A 22,812-nucleotide genomic window follows, 5' to 3' on the forward strand; every position below is an offset into this window, starting at 1 on the left:
ACCTTCACCGTAGTAGGATTCAGGTACATTCGCATGCTGGAGACGGGGTGCGCCGTCACCGCGCTTTCTGCAATCGGGTTACGCCATTCATCCAGGGTCATTCGGTTCACCGGAGTAACACAGCAGCAGTAGACGAAGATGATGGCCACATCACGGGCGCGCGTGCCTCCGTTCTCCTCATGACCGACCGACGGACGGCGGCAGCAGCAGCATCTGTGTGCGGGTTTGGGTTTGTCTCTTACCGGGCTGGCGTGGAACCGATCCCACCGTCTGGCGGAGCGTCTGCCAGGTACCGCGCGGTCCGTGCTGTTTATTTTTCCTCCATCACCGAGCATCACGGGCAAGGCCGAGCATCCGCGCTGGAGCATCACTGGCCGCCGGGCGGGGATGCTCCTCGGCCTTTCTCGTGTTGCTGCTGGACATATGAAGCTTTAATTACGCTCTTATTTACATAAATACAGCGATATTGACACAACGCACCATGCTATCCCGTAATAAACACATTTAAACCACATTCTGCATGATATTATTGATGCGCGTCCACCATTTTACGCATTCCACGCGCAAACAGAGAGCGCACACATTTCACATCGTCCAACACTCACTTTAAATGCATGCGTTTGTATTGTTTGTGCATACACACTCTATTTTTGTGCACATTTGTTGTTTTTGTCCATGCATCCCTATGGCGATCTGTCAGGGTGTTATGTTGTATTTATTATGATGGCAATGGATTATATAACAGCAGCTCAATATGACACCACGCGCCATTGAACACAAAAGCCGCTGCTTCATTGTGCGTTTATTGCAAGAGCTGACTCGGCCCGTTAATTGCTGTCAGATACGTGTGTGTGTGTGTGTGTGTGTGTGTGTGTTGTGAAGATGTCGGTGAACGCGAGCGCAGGAATGCCCTACTGTGTCCGCCATTGTTTTTGTTGACATTGGTTTGGATGGCTCGTGTTTTTGTAGACATCACGACAAAAGTGATCCATGCATTTTATAATGATGCAAGCATGAAACTGATGCATGTTTACAGTATTCAGCACATGCAGGTGTATGTAATGTAACGAAAGGTGTATGAGATTGTGTTTAGGTTGATTACACATTTCATTTGTGGGTGGCTTGATGGGTTCTGACAATAACAAAAGAACCATCCTTGTTAAGAGCAGTGATTCTTAACTGGTTTTCCTTCAGGGCCTAGATTTTACATTGTTTAGCATACAAAAGTAAACAAAAATGTCCTTTAAATCTTACATGGGAATTTATTGATATTACGTTTAACTACATAGGCCAAATAACATGCACAATTATTACCATGACATTATGCTGAATAGGAAACGTGCAATTGAAACCCATCTTTAATGTAATCTGGGTTGTATTTTCTTTTACCTTGCACATAGCTTTTCTTAATGTTTTTGAGGATGAGACATGTCACATAACCAGTTCACATTGGCATCAGTCTATTTTGGCTTGCTTCTAATGGCAGATGAACTTGCACCAAGATATTTTAGAGTTTGATTGAACACACAGACTTTGACGTCAACAACAAAAGATGTGGGAAGAATATTTTTCCTATCTTTAAAAGTGAAAAAGTGTATTTATTTTGCTATCCTATTCCTCCTTACTATGAATGATTATATGGTTAGTTGCATTTTATTATTTGCATTTAGCATGTTTTTTTCCCAGGTGTCTGCCTGATAGCACACATACATCACCCAGACCTCTATTTGATGTGTGTTTACATCTGGAAGACGTATTTTTTACGTTGTTTGCAATACATCTATAAGAGGAATGCCAATATGTATGTCTCGGATGTCAGTAAGACATTCAGCAGATGTCTTTGAGACGTTTATGTTTTAGATTGATTGTAAATCTGATCTTTTTAAGATGTTTAGCAGATGTTTATTAGATTGTGATGCTTTCCAGATGAAAAGATCTAAAACAGACATCTCAGAGATGTGCGTGTGCTATCTGGGATCTGTTTTAAATCTTTTCATCTGGAAAGCATCAGGATCTAATTAACACCTGCTAAACATCTTAAAAAGATCAGATTTACAAACATGCTAAATCATGAAAGTCTCAAAGACATCTGCTGAATGTCTTATAAACATCAGAGAGGAAACGTCTTATAGACATATTGCAGATGAGCAAACAACCTAACAAAGTCTTCCAGATGTAAACAAACATCAAATAGATGTCTAATTGATGTACTTGTGCTATCAGGGATGTCTGTGAGACGTATGTTATTAAGTACTATTTCTCGAATGTCAATAAGACATTCAGCAGATGTCTTTGAGACGTTTATGTTTTAGATTGATTGTAAATCTGATCTTTTTAAGATGTTTAGCAGATGTTTATTAGATTGTGATGCTTTCCAGATGAAAAGATCTAAAACAGACATCTCAGAGATGTGCGTGTGCTATCTGGGATCTGTTTTAAATCTTTTCATCTGGAAAGCATCAGGATCTAATTAACACCTGCTAAACATCTTAAAAAGATCAGATTTACAAACATGCTAAATCATAAAAGTCTCAAAGACATCTGCTGAATGTCTTATTGACATTTTCCTTATTTATGATTTCACTTTTTTTTTTTTATTTCAGCATGTTAATTTGTGTGATTTCATGTATTGTTAATTTATCAAAGGGAAGTTGTAGATTATGGATGCCTCATTAATATACAGTAGTAACTAGTAGATTCAGAGAAATGTTTAAATATAAAATGGGTGTGGAAGGAGCCTGTTCACACACTGTTAGCAAGGATAAGCCTTACCAGAGATGTGTCCTTAGAATCTTCAAACCCTATAATCAAATGTAGAACCTTGGAATCAGAAAACCAAATCAACTAATCAGGATAAATAGAAATGTGAGGCATTGATTGTATGGGTTTAAGATTCAGAAGTTCAATCCAAAGTTCTAAGTTTGACTGAATAAGTTTGATTCAGTGATTAAGGGGTTGATTGTCCACACTAATCCTTTTTCGTTTAAAAATGTCATCGTTTTACAAATTATGTGGTACTAGACACCGTTTTCAAAAGTCTCAGTTTTTGGTGGAGAAAACACTTTTCCAGTGTGGATGAGTGGCATAAACCTAGCAAAATGAAGTAATTAACACTTTTTCACATGAAAACATTTTAGTGTGGACGTGGCCGAAGGTACGTGTGATATGGAGATTCAAAGGTTGATTTTGAAGTTCTAAGGTTGATTCTAAGTTTGTATGTTTAATTATTAGATGATTCTGAGGTTTTATGGTTGGTTCTGATGTTCTAAGATGGATTCTAATGCTGCGTTTCCACTGGCGCGAGAGTTATCTGCTCATTGCCGCTCACAACACTAAGGAACAGCTTGCTGCTATCAATCCCACAATCCACCTCGCGAGCGTGACACTCGGCTTCCATGGGAATGCATTGAAAATGCTCGCTCACCTTTGCTCACAATGCGCCAGTTGAAATGTACAGTAAGGATCTATGTTTCCTTAGATGATTCTAAGGTTGATTCTGAGGTTCTAAAGTTTGATTTTAAGGATCTGTGTTTGATTCTTAGATGATTCTAAGGAAGTATATGTCTCTGCAGAACAAAAATGAGGCTTCAAAATCTGTGGGCTACGTTTTCAAACCGAGATGGGCTTCTCACCTCAACGACGTCTGAGCTCACATAGAGGTTCCTTATTTTGATTAGACGGTGGTTGAAAAATGCTTGTTCCGGTTTGAAAACTTCCACTGATTGGGAAACCCCCATTTTTGTTCCACAGAGACGTCAATCTCATTCTAAGGTTGATTATAAAATGATGGTATATTCCATAATGGTGGTATATTCTAAAGATAATTTTTAGATTCTAAGGTTGATTTTAAAGTTCTAATATAATTTAATGGGAAATTTCAAGGTTCACTCTAAGGGTGTTTTTGAAATTCTAAAGGTTGATTCTGAAATTCTACGATTGTAATGTTTAAGAGTTGATTCTGGTGACTCCAGCAAGGTCTCCTAAGCAACCAATTGGCCCGGTTGCTATGGTGGGTGGAGTCACATGGGTAACCTCATCGTGGTCACTATAATGTGGTTCTCGTTCTCAGTGGGCACGTGGTGAGTTGTGCGTGGATGCAGCAGAGAATAGCGTGAAGCGTCCACACGCGCTATTTCTCCACGGTAATGCACACAACAAACCACGTGATAAGATGTGTGGATTGGCGGTCTCCGACGTGGAGGCAACTGAGATTCGTCCTCCGCCACCCGGATTGAGGCAAGTCATTACGCCACCACGAGGACCTACTAAGTAGTGGGAATTGGGCATTCCAAACTGGGGAGGGAAAAAAAAGTTGATTCTGGGGTTCTAAGGTTTCTTGTTAATTTTGGATGTTGGTTCTACCTCTGGGTTGAGTTAGAATTTTCTACCTCTGGGTTGATTTTGAGATTATTCTAGGGTTTTAAATTTGATTACAGAGTTTCAAGATTAATTTCAAGGTACATTCTAGGGTTCTAAGATTGATTCTGAGAGTTTTCTAAGGTTCCGCCTCTAATTATAAGGTTTTAAGATGGATTTCAAGGTGGATTCAAGGGTTCTAAGATTGTTTCTGAGAGTTTTCTAAGGTTCTGCATTTGATTATAGGGTTTAACGATTGATTTCAACATGGATTCTAGGGTTCTAAGATTGATTCTGAGAGTTTTCTAAGGTTCTGCCTCTAATTAGAAGGCTTTAAGATGGATTTCAAGGTGGATTCAAGGGTTCTAAGATTGATTCTGAGAGTTTTCTAAGGTTCTGCCTCTAATTAGAAGGCTTTAAGATGGATTTCAAGGTTTATTGTAGGGTTCTACGATTGATTCTGAGAGTTTAAGATTCTGTATTTGATTATAGGGTTTTAAGATTAATTTCAACGTGGATTCTAGGATTCTAAGATTAATTCTGAGAGTTTTCTAAGGTTCCACATTTTATTGTAGGGTTTTAAGATTTATTCTAATGTCTCATATTTTGGACAGCAAGCACGCTGAAACACATTACATGATTTTGTGATTTAGAGTATGGGTGTACAAACTACGTCTTCACTAGTGTGTTCTCTTTGCAGTCGCCACCAGTTCTCTTTAAAATGTCCCGATACCAAGCATCGTACTACAGAGTAGAGCTGCTGTTGTGTGAGCGGCCAAACTGAGTTATTTGAGCACACTCTCCTCACACTCAAGCACACTCTCCTAAAATGTTCTTTGGGAAGTTGCACTGGGAAGTTTAATTGTAGTGAACTGGTTTATTCTAATGTTTCAATGAAACATGAAAAATGCTTCACGGGCTTCTCAGCGCCACTTGAGAGTAAGACGTAGGAGAGAGCTCAGTAGACATCCATGCCTGTTCTGCATGCGCTCAGCTCGCACATGCGCTTCAACTAAACAAAAGGGAGTGCAATCATTTTGATCAAATTAAAATTGCATTTGTAACACAAGGAAAAACAGAACAGAAACTATGATTGGATTACTAAAAAATAAAGTCTAATTCTTCCTTGAATCCTGCATCACACCAAAAAAAAAAAAAAAAACCTCAGTAGTAGTTCTAAATGTGCTTTGCAATTAAACTTTTTTTTTTTTTATAATAATAAAAACACAAAATCCAAGGGCAGTGAAAGTAACAGAAGCTTAATATAATATTTATAATTATAACAGTTTACATTTTTATTTACATCACTGTTCCATTACAAGTGTTCTTGGTAAGAGAAATGTCCTTTATTAACACAAAGTGTAGTTAAAACTTTCATAATATTAAGCAATAAAAAGATGATGTAAAAGGGGCAATGTAGTATCACTTAGACTTTTTTCATTCTTATTACATTCTTTAGAGTCATGCGTATCTTCAGCATCCAGTGTGAGAAAGGAAGAGAAGGCAACAAGAAGGGAAGGGGCAGGAAATGTTGCCCTGCTCCTAACAATGACTTTATTTCTCTCGAAAGTGTGTGTGTGGGAGAGGGGGAGAAGCGGAAGAGAATGATCAATGTGTGTGTGTGTGTGTGTGTTTTGTTGTTTCCTTCCAGGCTGCGTCACCACTGAAGGCCCTGAGAGAGAGAAAGAGTGAAAGTGAAGAGACATTACATCACAAAGTGGCAAAGGAAGTGCGAGAGAGAGAGAGAGAGAGAGAGAGAGTGTGAGAAAAGGAGACAGAGTGAGACGAACGGAAGGGAGAGCAAGAGAAGAGGACACAACATCAAGCAGAAAGTAGAGCACTGGGCTCACCCCCTGACCCTTGAACTTTGACCTCGGAGCAAACATGAATGACCAGAATGTGGTGAAAGAGGGCTGGGTGCAGAAGAGAGGTGAGAGCTGGATTATATACAACGCAAAACACTACACACAGTTTCTTTAAAAAATGGTAAAAATCTAGTCTTCCAAATCTTTCCTTAGATGTGGACTTTTATTTTATGGGTGTTTTATGTTTTATGTTTCTGTTGCATTGTGAGGTCTTTTTAATGTGTCCATTGAAGAGTTGTGCTGGATGTGGGTGGGCTTGGGTATTTTATGTGTTAGTAAATAGGGCTGTCAATCGATTAAAAAATGTAATCCAATTAATCCCAATTAATCGCATGTATAAATATTTGCTGAGAAAGGCCCTTAATTAACTGTAATGCAATATATAATGATGAAATAATCATAAATAGTTATACAAAAATAACTATAACTATAATAGATATTATAATTATAAAAATTAATCTAATTAAAATGCATTACATTATTGTGGCAGACAAGTAAAACATTGATAAGACATTGATAAAAGTGGCTTTAGAAGGCAATATATTATTATATCCATATTATTGAACATAAGCCTTTCATTGGCCTACAGTCCACAGCAATCCATTTTGCAATTGAATTGGTCAATCAGTCCAAAGGGACAGAAGGTTTATTATAAATGCTTTTCTGACGCATCAGGCAGATGCTTTTGAAGTGTCTCACTTTGGATGCATTGCGTTATATACACAGCGTATTTAGGTCATTGTGTCAAGTTAAATGTACACTGATGAGCCAAAACTTTATGACCACTCACAGGTGAAGTGAATAACATTGAACATCTCTTATCAAGGCCACATGTCAAGGTCTGGGTAGATTAGATGGTAAGCGAACAATCAGTTCTTGTAGTCAAAGTGTTGAATGCTGGAGAAATGGGCAGGAGTAAAGAGCTAAGCGACTTTGATAAGGGCCAAATTGTTACGGCCAGATGACTGGGTCAGAGCATCTCAGAAATGGCAAGGCTTGTGAGGTGCTTCCTGTCAGCAGTGGTGATACGGACAGTGGTTGGAGGAGGGACAAACCACAAACCAGTGACAGGGCGCCCAAGGCTCATCGATGCAGGAGGGCAACAAAGGCTATCCCGTCTGGTCCGAACTGACAGAAGGTCTACTGTGGCACAAGTCACAGAAAATGTTAATGATGGTTACGGGAGGAATGTGTCACATCACACAGTGCATCGCACCTTGCTGCGTGTGGGGCTGCGTAGCTGCATACTGGTCAGAGTGCCCATGATGACCCCTGTCCACTGCAAAAGCGCCTACAATGGGCAAGTGAGCCTCGGGACTGGACCTCGGAGCAGTGGAAGAAGGTCGCCTGGTCTGATGAGTCCCGTTTTCTTTGACATCATGTGGACGGCCATGTATGTGTACGCCATTTACCTAGGAAAGTGATGGAACCAGGATGCACTGTGGGAAGACAACAAGCTGGTGGAGGGAGTGTGATGCTCTGGGCAATGTTCTGCTGGGAAACCCGGCCATTCATGTGGACGTCAATTTGACACGTACCACCTACCTAAACATCGTTGCAGACCAGGTACACCCCTTCATGGTAATGATATTCCCTGATGGCAGTGGCCTTTTTCAGCAGGATAATGTGCCCTGTCACACTGCACACATTGTTTGGGAATGGTTTGAGGAACATGATGAAGAGTTCAAGGTGTTGCCCTGACCTCCAAATTCCCCAGATCTCAATCCGATTGAGCATCTGTGGGATGTGCTGGACCAACAAGTCCGATCTACGGGGGCTCCACCTCGCAAACTTACAGGACTTGAAGGATCTGCTGCTAATGTTTTGGTGCCAGATACCACAGGACACCTTCAGGGGTCTTGTAGAGTCCATGCCTCGGCGGGTTGGCGCTGTTTTGGCGGCACACCGAGGACCAACAGCATATTAAGACAGTTGGTCATAATGTTTTGCTCATCAGTGTAGTTTGAAACTTATTAAAAATATGTCTTGAGATCCCTGCATGCGGATTTGGTGTTCTGTCGCTAATGTCAAGCAAGCCGGAGTGTGGTTTTGTTGTCTGTACAGCTGCATGTTGCCTATACAGCTGTAGTATCGCTTACTGCCCTCTGCTTAAAACAGGTGGTACTTTAAGCTTGAATTGCTCAGATGGTAAGAATATTTGTTATTACGACACTGTGGTGGGAATTTTTTACTTTCAGAAAAATGACATAAATGCACTTTTGGACATTGTTAGTAGACAACTTAAACTGGTGAGAGTGATTTTTTTTTTTTTTTTTTTTTTTAACGAAACTGTGTTCGAGTGTGCCTAATCATCTGTTTTCGTTCTGTTCTACAGGTGAATACATTAAGAACTGGAGACCGCGGTACTTCCTGTTGAAGACTGATGGATCGTTTATTGGATATAAAGAGAAGCCACAAGATGCTGATCTGGCATATCCACTCAACAACTTCTCTGTGGCCAGTAAGTGTCCCTCTCTCTTTCTCTCACTGTTAGACATTGTTTTTTCAGTCTGTTTTTCATCTGTGAGGACAGTTTGTCATGTTCTTGGAAAATAAGTACATTTTCCGTTATTCAGATCAATGACTCACTACATCAAAGGAAAGGGATTTCATTTTAACATCTCTGTGCTGATGTCATCAACTTAGGCATGACTAATAATTTAAGAAGATGATGTCATTATTCCATCACAACATGTATCTCTGTGGCTTTGCTCGGAATGGATTGCTAGTATAATGCATACAGTGCAGTACATACTGTATGCTGCCTGCTGTTTTTCACGTCTCTCTTTCGTTCTTTCGTTATCAGAGTGTCAGCTGATGAAGACGGAGAGACCTAAGCCCAACACCTTTATCATCAGGTGTCTGCAGTGGACCACTGTGATTGAACGCACCTTCCACGTGGACACGCCCGAGGAGAGGTGCGGCACATCACGCTGAGTCAAATTTAATCCTTATTTTTGTTACATATGAGTTCTTAAACATCAGAAAACTCCTTTATAGCTGAAATGCTTTGACCATTATCTAAATTGCATATTTATTTATGCAATTTGCTTCGTTTACGACATCGACAAAATTGCTGAAATTAAACGAACACTTAGTTTACACGTTATTTACACCAAACTGTGAATAAATGTGCATTATCCATTGACAAGGCTGTCTGTGGATTTTGAAACTAGCATTTGGGACACTTAACTATTCTGATAATCTGCAAAAATGGTACTGCTGTTGGTCAATGCGTTAATCTTAGAATGGTCAAATATCAGACGAACAATCGGTCTGTCCAATACATCGGTCTTACACTGCTCCTGATTGTGCTTTTGTTGCCTTGGTACTAAGGGATGAGTGGGTGGAGGCCATTCAGATGGTGGCGGACAAGCTCGCCAAACAGGAAGAGGAAGGAATTCTGTGTAGCCCGATATCCCAGATCGAAAACGTCAATGAGGAAGAGATGGACACATCAACCAGTCACCACAAACGAAAGGTAGAGCATGAGTTAGACGGGTAGATAAGGTTATAGTATGTACCTGCTGGTCATTCTAATGTATTTTTCTATAACAGACAATGAATGATTTTGACTATCTGAAGTTACTGGGGAAAGGCACGTTTGGGAAGGTGATTCTGGTGAGAGAGAAAGCGAGCGGCACATATTATGCAATGAAGATCCTGAAAAAGGAGGTTATTATTGCTAAGGTATGAGACCTGATGCTTTGAGAACTGAGCTTACTTAGAAATGATGGCATTTATTGTACCTGAAATTAACACTTTCTCTCTCTCTCTCTCTCTCTCAGGATGAAGTGGCTCATACACTTACAGAGAGCAGAGTTTTGAAAAACACTAGGCATCCATTTTTAACTGTTAGTGTCCTCTTAATGCAATGATGTCTCTGATTTTATTTTTTAAATCACACTGTCCTCAATATTAAAGATAAACATAATCCTTGTTTGCTACTCCTATTTAGAAAAGTTGTATTGAAAGTAATATTTGTAATATTTGTTATTTTTCATACAGTCGCTGAAGTACTCGTTTCAGACGAAGGATCGTTTATGTTTTGTTATGGAGTATGTGAATGGAGGAGAGGTAAACCTTTCAAACTTTCAAATTCTCTTTCTTTCAAACTTTAAAGTTTTTCTTTCTTTTGAACTGTCTTTTTTCAAACTTTCGAATTTTATTTAGAACTTATATTTTTTAACTTTCAAACTTTGTTTTGAAAATTCTTTTGAACTTTCGATGACTCTTTCAAGCTTTGATCTTTCTTTCGAACTGTCTTTTTTCAAACTTTCGAATTTTATTTAGAACTTTCGAATTTTTTAACTTTCAAACTTTGTTTTGAACTTTCTTTTAAACATTTTTCTTTCAAACAGACAAACTTTCTATTCATTTTTTTCAAGCATTGATCTTTCTTTCAAACTTTCTTTCGAACGTCTGCACTTGAAACTTTACTTCGAACTTTCAAAAAAAAAAAATTGTTTTTTTTCAAACATCCAAACTTTCTTCTGAACTTCTAAATTATGTATTTTATTATAGATGTGGGTGAGCTGTACATTCGTGCACTGTGAGAATTATCTTTTTTTTTTTTATTGTCGTTGCAGTTATTTTTTCATTTGTCGAGAGAACGTGTATTTTCGGAGGATAGAACCCGTTTCTATGGCGCTGAGATTGTCTCTGCATTGGATTACTTGCACTCCGCCAAGATCGTTTACCGTGACTTGAAGGTAAACAAAACACAGTGTAATATCAATATTTTCACCTTGAAAACTTCATCATCTGCAATATTAGCTGAGCGTAAGACACAAAATGTGTTTTGTGTATTTTTTTGTTAGCTGGAAAACCTGATGTTGGATAAAGACGGTCACATAAAGATCACTGATTTCGGTCTGTGTAAGGAGGGCATCACAGACGCAGCCACCATGAAAACATTCTGTGGGACTCCGGAGTATCTGGCCCCCGAGGTACAAACACTTACACAGTCAGTGGTCAGGGATATTATTTTATCTCTTTAAACACAGCACAGGAAATACACAAGCCCTCTGTTCCAGGGTAAATTTAATATAAATGACTGTTTAATCTGTCTGTCACTGCTGGAAATGTGTTATGAGGAACAGGGTCACACTTTAGTTGTGCATTTTTAACATCTGTACAAAGATAGACACACTACTTCTGGTGCAGAGACATGACTGAGCACAAACTTAGTGGTTACACAGGAAATGGGGACCTTCTATCCATTTATGAAGATCATTTTTAATGGTGTGTAAGAACTTCCATTTTGATAATACAGTCAAGAGTTTGGCATATATAATATTGTAAATGGGGTCATTGCATAGGGATACTGTAACAGTGATGACTCATAGCATGATGATGTAATGATGATACAGTAACTGTATGATGTAATCACATACCAGGATGTTTTTTCCATCTTTTGAGTCATACACCCACCCCATGATTTCATTGGTTGACATCAGAAGAGGAGTAACATCACTGAACAGGAGCACTGCTGGTTCTGATTAACTGATTACTGAAATTAGTGATTGCAACATTTTTAGTATTTTAGTATTAAAATTACAAGACTGCTAAGAGTAATTATTAATCATGTACATGTACGATTAGGTGTTGAAGGATAATATAATTAATTATTGATCAATTATTAGAGGATTATGTTGTTGATTAATTATTGATCAGATATCAGAGGATAATCTGATTGATCGTAGAGCAGATATATGCGGATAATATAACTGAATGATTATGGATCAAGTATTGGCGAATAATTCATCATGTGTTGGACAATAACATGAATTATTATTGATCGGGTATTGGAGGGTATTATGATTGATTATTGATCAGGTATTGGAGAGTATTGTGATTATTGATCAGATATTGGAGGTTATTGTGATTGACTGTTTATTGATCAGGTATTCTGGGGTATTGTGATTGACAGATTGATTATTGATCGGGTATTGGAGGGTAATGTGATTGATTATTGATCAGCTATTGGAAGGTAACGTGATTGATTATTGATCAGATATTGGAGGTTATTGTGATTGACTGTTTATTGATCAGGTATTCTGGGGTATTGTGATTGACAGATTGATTACTGATCAGGTATTGGAGGGCATTATAATTGATTATTGATCAGGTATTCGAAGGTAATGTGATTGATTATTGATCAGGTATTGAGGGTAATGTGATTGATTATTGATCAGGTATTGAGGGTAATGTGATTGGCTGATTGATTACTGATCAGTCATTGGAGAGTATTGTGATTATTGATCAGATATTGGAGGTTATTGTGATTGACTGTTTATTGATCTGGTATTCTGGGGAAATGTGATTGACAGATTGATTATTGATCGGGTATTGGAGGGTATTATGATTGATTGTTGATCAGGTATTAGAGGGTAATGTGATTGATTATTGATCAGGTATTGTGATTGACTAATTGATTGTTGGTCAGGTATTGGAGGACAATGATTACGGAAGAGCCGTGGACTGGTGGGGTCTGGGGGTCGTTATGTACGAGATGATGTGTGGACGCCTCCCCTTTTATAATCAGGTACGACATACTATAACAACAGTTATTACTTTTATAAATCGAGACCATTTTTTTTTTTTTTTTTTTTTAAACTCGATGAATTTGAAATATTATCAAGACTTTTTTGCATCGAGTATTATTTGATTTGATTTAATCTTCATTACTGGCACAAATGATTGATCTAATTTATTCTGATGTGCATCTGTCTTCAGGACCATGAGAAGCTTTTTGAACTGATTCTGATGGAGGAGATTAAATTTCCCAGAACTCTCTCTGCTGATGCCAAGTCCTTACTGTCTGGATTACTCATCAAAGATCCCAACAAGAGGTCAGTGTGTGTGTGTGTGTGTGTGTGTGTTTATGATCCAGAATGAGAGATGTTTTTGTGTTAAGTCATTAATAATTACTGACATTTAGAAGTCAACAACTAAATGTAATCAAATCAGTAACATAATCATCCTGTCTTTTAATACTTAATATGTTTGTGTATAATGTGATCTCTTAATGAATTTTAAACTGCTGGTTTATTTGAAGGCTTGGAGGGGGACCGGATGATGCTAAAGAAATCATGAGGCACAGTTTCTTCACAGCGGTGGACTGGCAGGACGTCTATGACAAAAAGGTACAACTGAGGACAGCATCTTAGATTATCTGTGATCACAGGTACCTTTATTTATCTGAACAAGCAGAGGCATTGAGACAGTTCATCAACATTATCTCATTCATCTTACGTGTTAATGGTCAAATAAACACTAAAGAAAAATACAGATAAACCAACAAGTCAGCCTTACTTAGTCACTAATTGGTTATTTATCAATTGGACCATCTTGTCCCTTTCCTACTAACATTGATGTGCTGTGTAGCAAAGATTGCACTATTTTTAACTTGGCGAGCTGTAACTCTGGTGTGAGTCAGTGAAAGAACAACTAGATTCGATGCAACTGCCAAATTCGTCTGACGCATGTGTACGTAGGCCAACCATTAAAAATAGTGCAGATGGACTGCAAGAATGTCTTTTGTGAATGCCTAAATACTGTTTTATAACCCTTAAACTAGAGCCACCTGTATACATTTACATCCTACATTTGTATACATTTATACAGTTAGGTATACATATACAGTTTGTTTACATTTGTGTTGTACAGTATGCTTTTGTATACATTTTTAGTAGTATGTATTCATTTGTAAATTTGTATGGCTGTGTATACATACTGTATGTGCATTTGTACAGTTATGTATACAATACATATATAAATTGGTTTACATTTGTAGAGTTACGTGTACATATAGTACATTTGTACAGGTTCATATAAATATTTGGTTGTACGGTTATACTGTATAAATATATGTATACATAACTGTATACATATATTCATTTGTACAGTATTTATACATATATATATATATGTTAGTGCCTTTACTGTATGTATACATATATACATTTGTTTATATTTTTGCAGTTGTGTGTACATATATATACAGATTTGTAAACATTTGTATAGTTGTGTATAATTATACTGTACTTTTGTTTATATTTGTACAGTTATGTATACATACATTTCAACAGTTATGTATAGATTTTTACATTTGTAAACATTTGTATAGTAGTTTTGTATACATACAGTATATATTTGTGCAGTTACGTAAACATATATAAATCTGTTAATATTTGGTTTGTTTATAATTATACATTTGTTTACATTTGTACAGTTATGTATACATTTATACTGTACATTTGTATAATAATGTAAACATAATATACATTTGTGCAGTTGTATGTGTGTGTGTGTGTGTGTGTGTGTGTGTGTGTGTGTGTGTGTGTGTATATATATATATATATATATATATATATATATATATATATACACACAGATTTGTAAGCATTTGTATAGTTGTGTATAATCATATTGTACATTTGTTTACATTTGTGCAGTTATGTATACATATACTGTATACATTTCAACAGTTATGTATACATTTTTACATTTGTAAACATTTGTATAGTACTGTAAACATAATATACATTTGTTTACATTTGTACAGTTATGTATACATTTGTAAACATTTGTATAGTAATGTAAACATACATTTGTTTACATGTGTGCAGTTATGTATACATATACTGTATGCATTTGAACAGTTATGTATACATTTTTACATTTGTATAGTAGTTATGTATACATATATACATTTGTACAGTTATGTATGCATTTGTACATTTGTTAACATTTGTATAGTAATGTATACATACCTGTATATACACATTTGTAAACATTTGTATAGTTGTGTAAACATTTGTATACATTAGTTAAGTATACATATACATTTGTTTACATTTGTGCATTTACGTATACATACACTATATTGCCAAAAGTATTCGCTCACCCATCCAAATAATTGAATTCAGGTGTTCCAATCACTTCCATGGCCACAGGTGTATAAAATGAAGCACCTAGGCATGCAGACTGCTTCTACAAACATTTGTGAAAGAATGGGCCGCTCTCAGGAGCTCAGTGAATTCCAGCGTGGTACTGTGATAGGATGCCACCTGTGCAACAAGTCCAGTCGTGAAATTTCCTCGCTACTAAATATTCCACAGTCAACTGTCAGTGGTATTATAACAAAGTGGAAGCGATTGGGAATGACAGCAACTCAGCCATGAAGTGGTAGGCCACGTAAAATGACAGAGCGGGGTCAGCGGATGCTGAGGCGCATAGTGCGCAGAGGTCGCCAACTTTCTGCAGAGTCAATCGCTACAGACCTCCAAAGTTCATGTGGCCTTCAGATTAGCTCAAGAACAGTGTGTAGAGAGCTTCATGGAATGGGTTTCCATGGCCAAGCAGCTGAATGCTTCAGCATACCAAGAGATTTTGGACAATTCCATGCTCCCAACTTTGTGGGAACAGTTTGGGGATGGCCCCTTCCTGTTCCAACATGACTGCGCACCAGTGCACAAAGCAAGGTCCATGAAGACATGGATGAGCGAGTTTGGTGTGGAAGAACTTGACTGGCCTGCACAGAGTCCTGACCTCAACCCGATAGAGCACCTTTGGGATGAATTAGAGCGAAGACTGCGAGCCAGGCCTTCTCGTCCAACATCAGTGTCTGACCTCACAAATGCGCTTCTGGAAGAATGGTCAAAAATTCCCATAAACACACTCCTAAACCTTGTGGAAAGCCTTCCCAGAAGAGTTGAAGCTGTTATAGCTGCAAAGGGTGGGCCGACGTCATATTAAACCCTATGGATTAAGAATGGGATGTCACTTAAGTTCACATGCGTCTAAAGGCAGATGAGCGAATACTTTTGGCAATATAGTGTATATAAATTTGTTAACATTTGGATAGTTGTGTTTAATTATACATTTGTTTACATTTGTACAGTTATGTATACATACCTGTATATACACATTTGTATAGTTGTGTAAACATTTGTATACAGTAGTTAAGTATACATATATACATTTGTAGTTATGTATACATACACATTTGTAAATATTTGTATAGTTATGTAAACATATATATTTGTACTGTTATTCATACATATAAATGTTTGTAAACATTTGTTTATATTTATACATTTTTACACATTATTGTTTATTCATATGTTAGTTTCATGTTTTTTATTCTTTAATTGGAAAATATAGTTGTGAAAAGTGAACATTATAAAACAGCTTTCTTTTTTAATCTTTTATTGCTTTTCTCTGTCATCTCTCTCTCTCTCTCTCTCTCTCTGTCTGTCTGTCACGTCTCTTGTGTAGCTCGTACCGCCGTTCATGCCGCAGGTATCGTCTGAAACTGACACCAGGTATTTTGATGAGGAGTTCACAGCACAGACCATCACCATCACTCCTCCAGAGAAATGTAAGTGTGAGGTTTTCCCTCCCGCTCTCTCTTTTCCTGTAGACACTTCCTTATGGCACAGGAAGAGGAAGTTACATTGAGGTCTGAGCCGTACACAATGAAAGAGACGCTTTTTTCCTCGCTGTATTGAGCGTACCACTGTTAAAATCAGTGTACCACTTTTAGCTATCGCTAGGAAATTCATTTTTCATTTAGAGCAAATGGAAAACTCAATCAGTCGTCAGTTGATAGCGTTGAGTCCCATTCACACAGACAGCGATTTTTATCACTGGAGGTCACCAGGTCACTGTATTGTTTGTCGCTAGTAGCCTTTGCTGTCGCTGGTTGCTCTAACATTATTGGAGTGTTATTGATGCATAACTGGTCGTAACTTCTACAAATCTGATCACAAATGGGATTTTCCTATTTCCGTTAGAAATAAGATGTCATTCTTTTTTGACAAGGAATCTGTTTTCTTGCTGCTGAAATGAACATTCGGAATTGCATCAGTGCATAATGCATTAATAATAGTGAGATGTTTATATTGCATATCATATAGACAAGCTTGCATTGACATTTTTATCTGATCATCTCTCCCTGCAGATGATGAGGACGGGATGGACTCAGCTGATAGCGAACGGAGACCACATTTCCCACAGTTCTCTTATTCAGCCAGCGGGCGGGAGTGATGTCATCAAACAATGCCACGATTCATCCGATTCACCATTTACAAAACCTGCGTAGCCATGCTAGAAAGAGCCTCCCCTCTCTCAACCCCCTCCTATTCATTACCGATAGACATAGCAAGTTATTTTTGTTGCTTTCTTTACTTTTTTTCTTTTGATGTGGGACTTAAAAAAAACAAAAGGGGTTTTGCACAGTTGGGTGAGACTTGAGCAAGTCGACCCACATTTTAAAAAGTCTTGTACACTTTCTGCTTGTTTACAGATCATGGACAGTGTTTTTGGTCAAATGATCAGTATTGTTAATGACGACCTGATTTTCTTTTTTATTTTGCACTTGTTTAAGAGCCGTTGTTGGGAACAAACCAAAAATGTTGCCTTATGTGTGTGGATCTCATCTGTCAGACAGACAGATGGATGACAGACATGTAGTTAGGGTTATTAGACGCAGCACTAGTTCTGTTCCTGTGAGGCTCACAAATTAAATTTAGTTGATTTTCATGTTACACACATCCTCCTTTGGATGTGCTGGAGGGTTTTAATCTTTATCGATGTTTTCGATAAGAAGAAATATGTAAAAAAAGAGTGGGAAAGTGTATCAGAGAACACTAGTGTTAATATTTTTGTTTTTTAATCCTTACACTCTGATATGAAGGTTTATGTTACAAATACACAACTGTACAATAAACTGCCGTTACTGTAAGCTCTCTCAGGCAATTCAGAGCACAAGAGTGAATCTCACGAAACCTGGCAAGAACATGTTCCCATCATATTTCTACCCAAGTCATAAGATAGACATAAGAAATTATATTTTGCATAAAGAAAATTAAGTCTGTTTAAAGAACAATTAAGATTTTTGCCATTGTGACGTTATTTTTAACACAATTGAGCAACACCCCAATTTTCATTACCGTAATTTGAAAAGTATCTGATTCTCATTACTATAGTACGAAACAAAATAGTCATTTCAATTTTACAGTATTTATGTCATGATAGAACTGGTTGTACAAAACGCAATTTCCGCCAAATTTTCATTACCGTAATGTGAAAAAATCTCATACTGTAATACAAAAATAAAATAGTCATTTATACTTTAAAGTATTTATGTCATGGTAGTGTTTGTTGTACAATAATTTTGGCATTCTGACATTATTTTCATGACAATGAAGCACACCCCCCCCGCCCCCAATTCTCATTACCGTAATGTAAAAAAAAAAAAAATCTCATACTGTAATATGAAACTATAGTCATCTAAATTTTTAAGAATTTATGTCATGGTAGCATTTGTTGTACAATAATTTTGGCATTGTGACGTTTTCATGAAAATCAAGGACAGTTTTCCCCAAATATTCATTACCGTAATGTGAAAAAAATCTCACGAAGTTTGGCATTGTATTTTTTACGTGGCATTTATTGTACTGGCTTTAAGCGAATTTAAATAAAAATCATTGTATTACAATATGTTTCCGCTGTAATAAAGTAAAAAAAAAAAATATATAGTTTTAATGGGAATCACCTTTGACAATTATGTTATGGATGCATTACAGAAAAAAATGTGCTTAATTGTCATGAAAATAATGTCATAATGCAAAAATGTGCAATGGTCCTTTTTTTTTATTTTTTATGCAAAATATAATTTATTGTATTTTTCTTTTTTGTTTTGCGCTGAAATGTGACCTGGACATATTTTCATGAGATTCACCCACAAATCTACCCACCGACGGAGTGAAACCTACTCAAATATGATGTTTAATCATCTTGTCCTTTATTCCTCATATTTGGTTTGCTGAAGTGGACCACTTTGAACTTTATACAGTCTCCAAAACGGATTAAACCATTAAGGACAATGTGTAAGGACTCAATTTGGGTGGCGTTTCACCTTTACTGTATAGATCAACAGGTATGTCTCTCTCACCCAGCACAGAGAAAGACAACTCAACCACTATCCCTCACATCAAAACACAAAGAGTTAACTTATAATAGTTGGAGTAATGTCAAACTATTCCAGAAGATGTAAATACAAACCTCTCTATCTCTTTTTACCATTAACGTTACATTTATTATGATTTTTTGCATCGAAAAGTTACGATTCTGTCTCCTTAGGTGTGGAAATCGTATGGATGTGTGTTGTGTGCATTTAAAATCAATACCAAGTCAGATCACAGACTCATTATATGTGCAACTGAGCCATGCAATACCTGTGTGAATGACCCTTGACCCCGAAGCCATCCCAAGTGTGATGTACATATGCAATGCCTTTGTGATGCGTCACAGCTCAAGACAAACGTTGTGACAGTAATCATGTGTGAATTGATGGATTACAAAAATGAAAAAAACATGAATTGAAAAATATTTTCTGAAATGACACAAAATCATCGGAAGACGTGTATCTTGTGGATGTTTCCATAGAGACATGTTGCTATGGTTTCAGTCCCATCCTGTTTGTACCTGATCCAGTGAACCTTTTGGAAACCGCTGGTATTCTTCATAGCGAATGATATGAGTGTGTGTGTGTGTGTGTGTGTACGTTCAAGTTTATTTTCACGCTGTGACATTTGGTCTGGCTAACAGCAAATCCTCATTAGGTTTTCTAATGTTTTGTTTGTTTCAGCGTATTTTTGTACCATAGATGTAATTTAGTTGTATTTATTTTCGTACGTTGGGATGAAGGACGCTGTCGGACGCATTTATTAAGTGCTCTCTCTTTCCTTATTTTTTTTTTTACCTTTCCTTTAGTCATTTGCCTGTTTTGTTTTCATACCAAAACATTAAGGCAAGTGCCCGTAGTGGTCTTGCATTGCCATTTGGTAGTATTTATTTTAAGTTATATTAAAATGTTCAAATTTCTGCATATTTCCAAGTGGTTTTCTTTCTAGGTTCAAATTGTGATGTTTTTATGGTGTTATCTCTGTATTTAAGTAATTCTCAGTGTATAGACATAATTTTAGCAAAGGATAACTGTCACCATCTTTTAAAAGACATAAAAACAACCCTTTTTTAAAAGCCTAAAGTAAAATTCTGTTACTAATTTTAATATATAACAGCTTCATATGTTTAATACAAAAATTGGTGTCACTTTTAAACAAGGTTCTATTATGTTAACATTAATAAATGCATTAGATATAATAACTCCCAGCATTTATTAATTTGGGCAATGTTAATAGTAACTAATGTTAACACATATAACTTTTAATATAAATTTTATACGTAGAAATTAACAACGATTAATAAATACTGTAAAAGTATTGTGCATTGTGTTAAGTAATGTTAATGAATAAAAACTTATTGTAAAGTGATACCAAAAAATATTTTAAAAAACAGTATATGCTGTTATACCCAGTTTTATTTTGCAGTCTGCACTAAACGGTTTGAGCAAAATGTAAAAATAATTTCTTTCTTTTTTAAGTATTTTTTTAATGAGATTTTTAACACTGCTATTGTATTGAAAAATAGCACCTCCCTTTGGTAATCGCGGTCATTTTTGACCGGAAGGGTCAGCTGTGCAACTTTTTTTTTTTTTTTTTTTTTTTTTATGGTGATAATGATACCATTTTTTCTTCCCTGAAGTAAGAACAATAAAATTATGCATTTATTTTGGGATTTTATGCTATTTTTATCTTATTTACATTAATTTGCATATACAAATAAGCGCTAGATTTTTTTTTTTTTTTTTTACAAATTGAGAACCTACACTTCTATAAGTTGAAACATGAAGAAAATTTGAGAATGTGACATAAATTGGAGGCCAATTGCTGCCATCTGGTGAACAAACATAAATAATGACTTGAAAACCATGTCATGCCAGTAACAGCCAGTAGATAGCTGTAGCCCCCTACTGTGTAGTCTGATGGCTTGTTGTAAATTAATTTTATATTTTATCACAATATATGCATTGATATGTATGTAGACATTATCAAACTATTATTTGTCAAAGTTTAGCATTTTAAAATTGATTTGAAGTGTCAGTTTTTGCAGTTAATGTCATTAAGCTTGCAATCAAACCTGACCATGGTGTTACAAAAAGACACAGAATAAGCATTTTTCTACCAATAATTTATTTCAAACATAAAAAAAGTAAATGCATAATAATGTCAAGAAAATGAACATCAAGAAACAAAAATTAACTGCAAAATTCTGAAAATTCTGAGTATAAATCAGAAAAATCAGAGTAAACATTTTGCAATTTCAAACTTTCTATAGTAAAACTGTATTTTGCAAACGTTTGTGTGTGTGTGTGTGTGTGTGTGTGTGTCAGATTGCTTTCATCAGCTGGAAAACAACAGATGACTTGTAATGCCAACAATGACCAAAAGATGGCTCTACAGCTCCACTTATTGATGACCTGGTTGTGCGTGTGTGTGTGTGTTCTGCATTGTGAGTGTGTTATCTCATCCCTTCATTTCTGAGTGTGTGTGTTTAGCATTATGACTGATTTATTGGTTTTATATGACAAATGTAAAAAAAAAAAGACTCACCAGTTAATTTGTGTGTGTGTGTGTGTGTAAGTGTATTTGTGTGTGAGTGGGTGTGTATGTTTTGCACTGAGGATGTTTTAGAGTCTCACCCTGTAATTTCTGTGTTTTTTTTTTCTGCATTGTGGCTGATTTATTGATTATATTTGACAGATCAAATGAAAAATTGCTCTGTTTTTTGGTCTTTCCCATTCATCTTCCAAAGACTTATTGAATCAAGCCCAGTTTTTTTTTTTTGGTATGTTAAGATGGCAAATGGAGGAAAAGTCACCAAGTCTTGTTCTGCTCGGATAAATTTGGAAAATTTATTTTGGTCAAAAATGACCGAATAACATAGGAGGGTTAAAAATAAATTTGTGTAATATATTTAAATTTAGAACATCTAAAATGTAATTTTATTATGCAGTTTCTATATTTGCCTGATTTTTAAAGCAAAATGAGTCTAAAGATACATTCTTTCTTACACACTAAATGTCCATTAAACCTCAACATAACCCTCAGTATGGGTCTGTTTACATTCTGCTCTAACTGTAATCCCATAATAGAGTATATGCAGGATTTAACTTAAAACATACATATATTTAACCTAAAAAAATTTGTTTGGAAATCTCACTCCCCACCCCACTAGAAATCCTTTTTTATGTGACAATCGCACTACAAAATTACTGCCGGCTACTCTAACAAAAAGGAACATGACAATAACAAATTAAAACGAAATCAGGCTGTTTATTAACAAAAATGCATACAATGCATTAGGGTTCATTTAAGTTACTGCAACAAATGCCATTACAAATAAAATATCAAACTAACAAAAGTATAGCAGAAATACATAATTCTATAAAATTATTCTCAAACTGTAACAGGTATTTTTTGATTGTGTGGCTTTTTTTGTAATGTGATGTTGAGCTAAATTTCATAATTCTTAGTTCAAGATGTAAAGTCAATCTGGAATCGCAGGAGGCCAGTCAATATCTACTGACTGAAACAAAAAACAGGTAGGAAAAATCTTAGTCATCCTACTACTATTAATAAAGTAAAATAAAATGCAAATAAACAAACTGAAAAACCTC

At 36.3% G+C, this 22,812-nt stretch overlaps 1 protein-coding gene and 1 pseudogene across 3 annotated transcripts; one reads left to right on the forward strand and one right to left on the reverse strand.

Moving 5' to 3' along the window:
• LOC127444251 (RAC-gamma serine/threonine-protein kinase-like) lies at positions 1 to 20,117 on the forward strand. 3 transcript variants are annotated; one of them, XM_051703526.1, is made up of 15 exons: positions 1 to 299; positions 6,008 to 6,286; positions 8,557 to 8,682; positions 9,028 to 9,139; positions 9,558 to 9,702; positions 9,780 to 9,911; positions 10,010 to 10,075; positions 10,230 to 10,298; positions 10,811 to 10,933; positions 11,042 to 11,170; positions 12,670 to 12,768; positions 12,960 to 13,075; positions 13,282 to 13,369; positions 16,506 to 16,608; positions 17,191 to 20,117. In XM_051703526.1, the coding sequence occupies exons 2-15, from the start codon at positions 6,241 to 6,243 to the stop codon at positions 17,274 to 17,276; spliced, it is 1,440 nt and encodes a 479-aa protein (XP_051559486.1). In that variant the 5' UTR covers positions 1 to 299; positions 6,008 to 6,240; the 3' UTR covers positions 17,277 to 20,117. The 3 variants fall into 3 exon arrangements, with proteins under 3 accessions (XP_051559486.1, XP_051559484.1, XP_051559485.1); XM_051703524.1 differs by having other exon boundaries at positions 1 to 289; XM_051703525.1 differs by lacking the exon at positions 1 to 299 and adding an exon at positions 2,524 to 4,666 and having other exon boundaries at positions 4,750 to 6,286.
• The window catches only part of LOC127444259 (tRNA pseudouridine synthase Pus10-like), a 19,355-nt pseudogene continuing 15,420 nt past the window's right edge, over positions 18,878 to 22,812 (reverse strand).

The sequence above is a fragment of the Myxocyprinus asiaticus genome, chromosome 7 (genome assembly GCF_019703515.2).
Source record: "Myxocyprinus asiaticus isolate MX2 ecotype Aquarium Trade chromosome 7, UBuf_Myxa_2, whole genome shotgun sequence".
Taxonomy (NCBI): Eukaryota; Metazoa; Chordata; class Actinopteri; order Cypriniformes; family Catostomidae; genus Myxocyprinus; species Myxocyprinus asiaticus.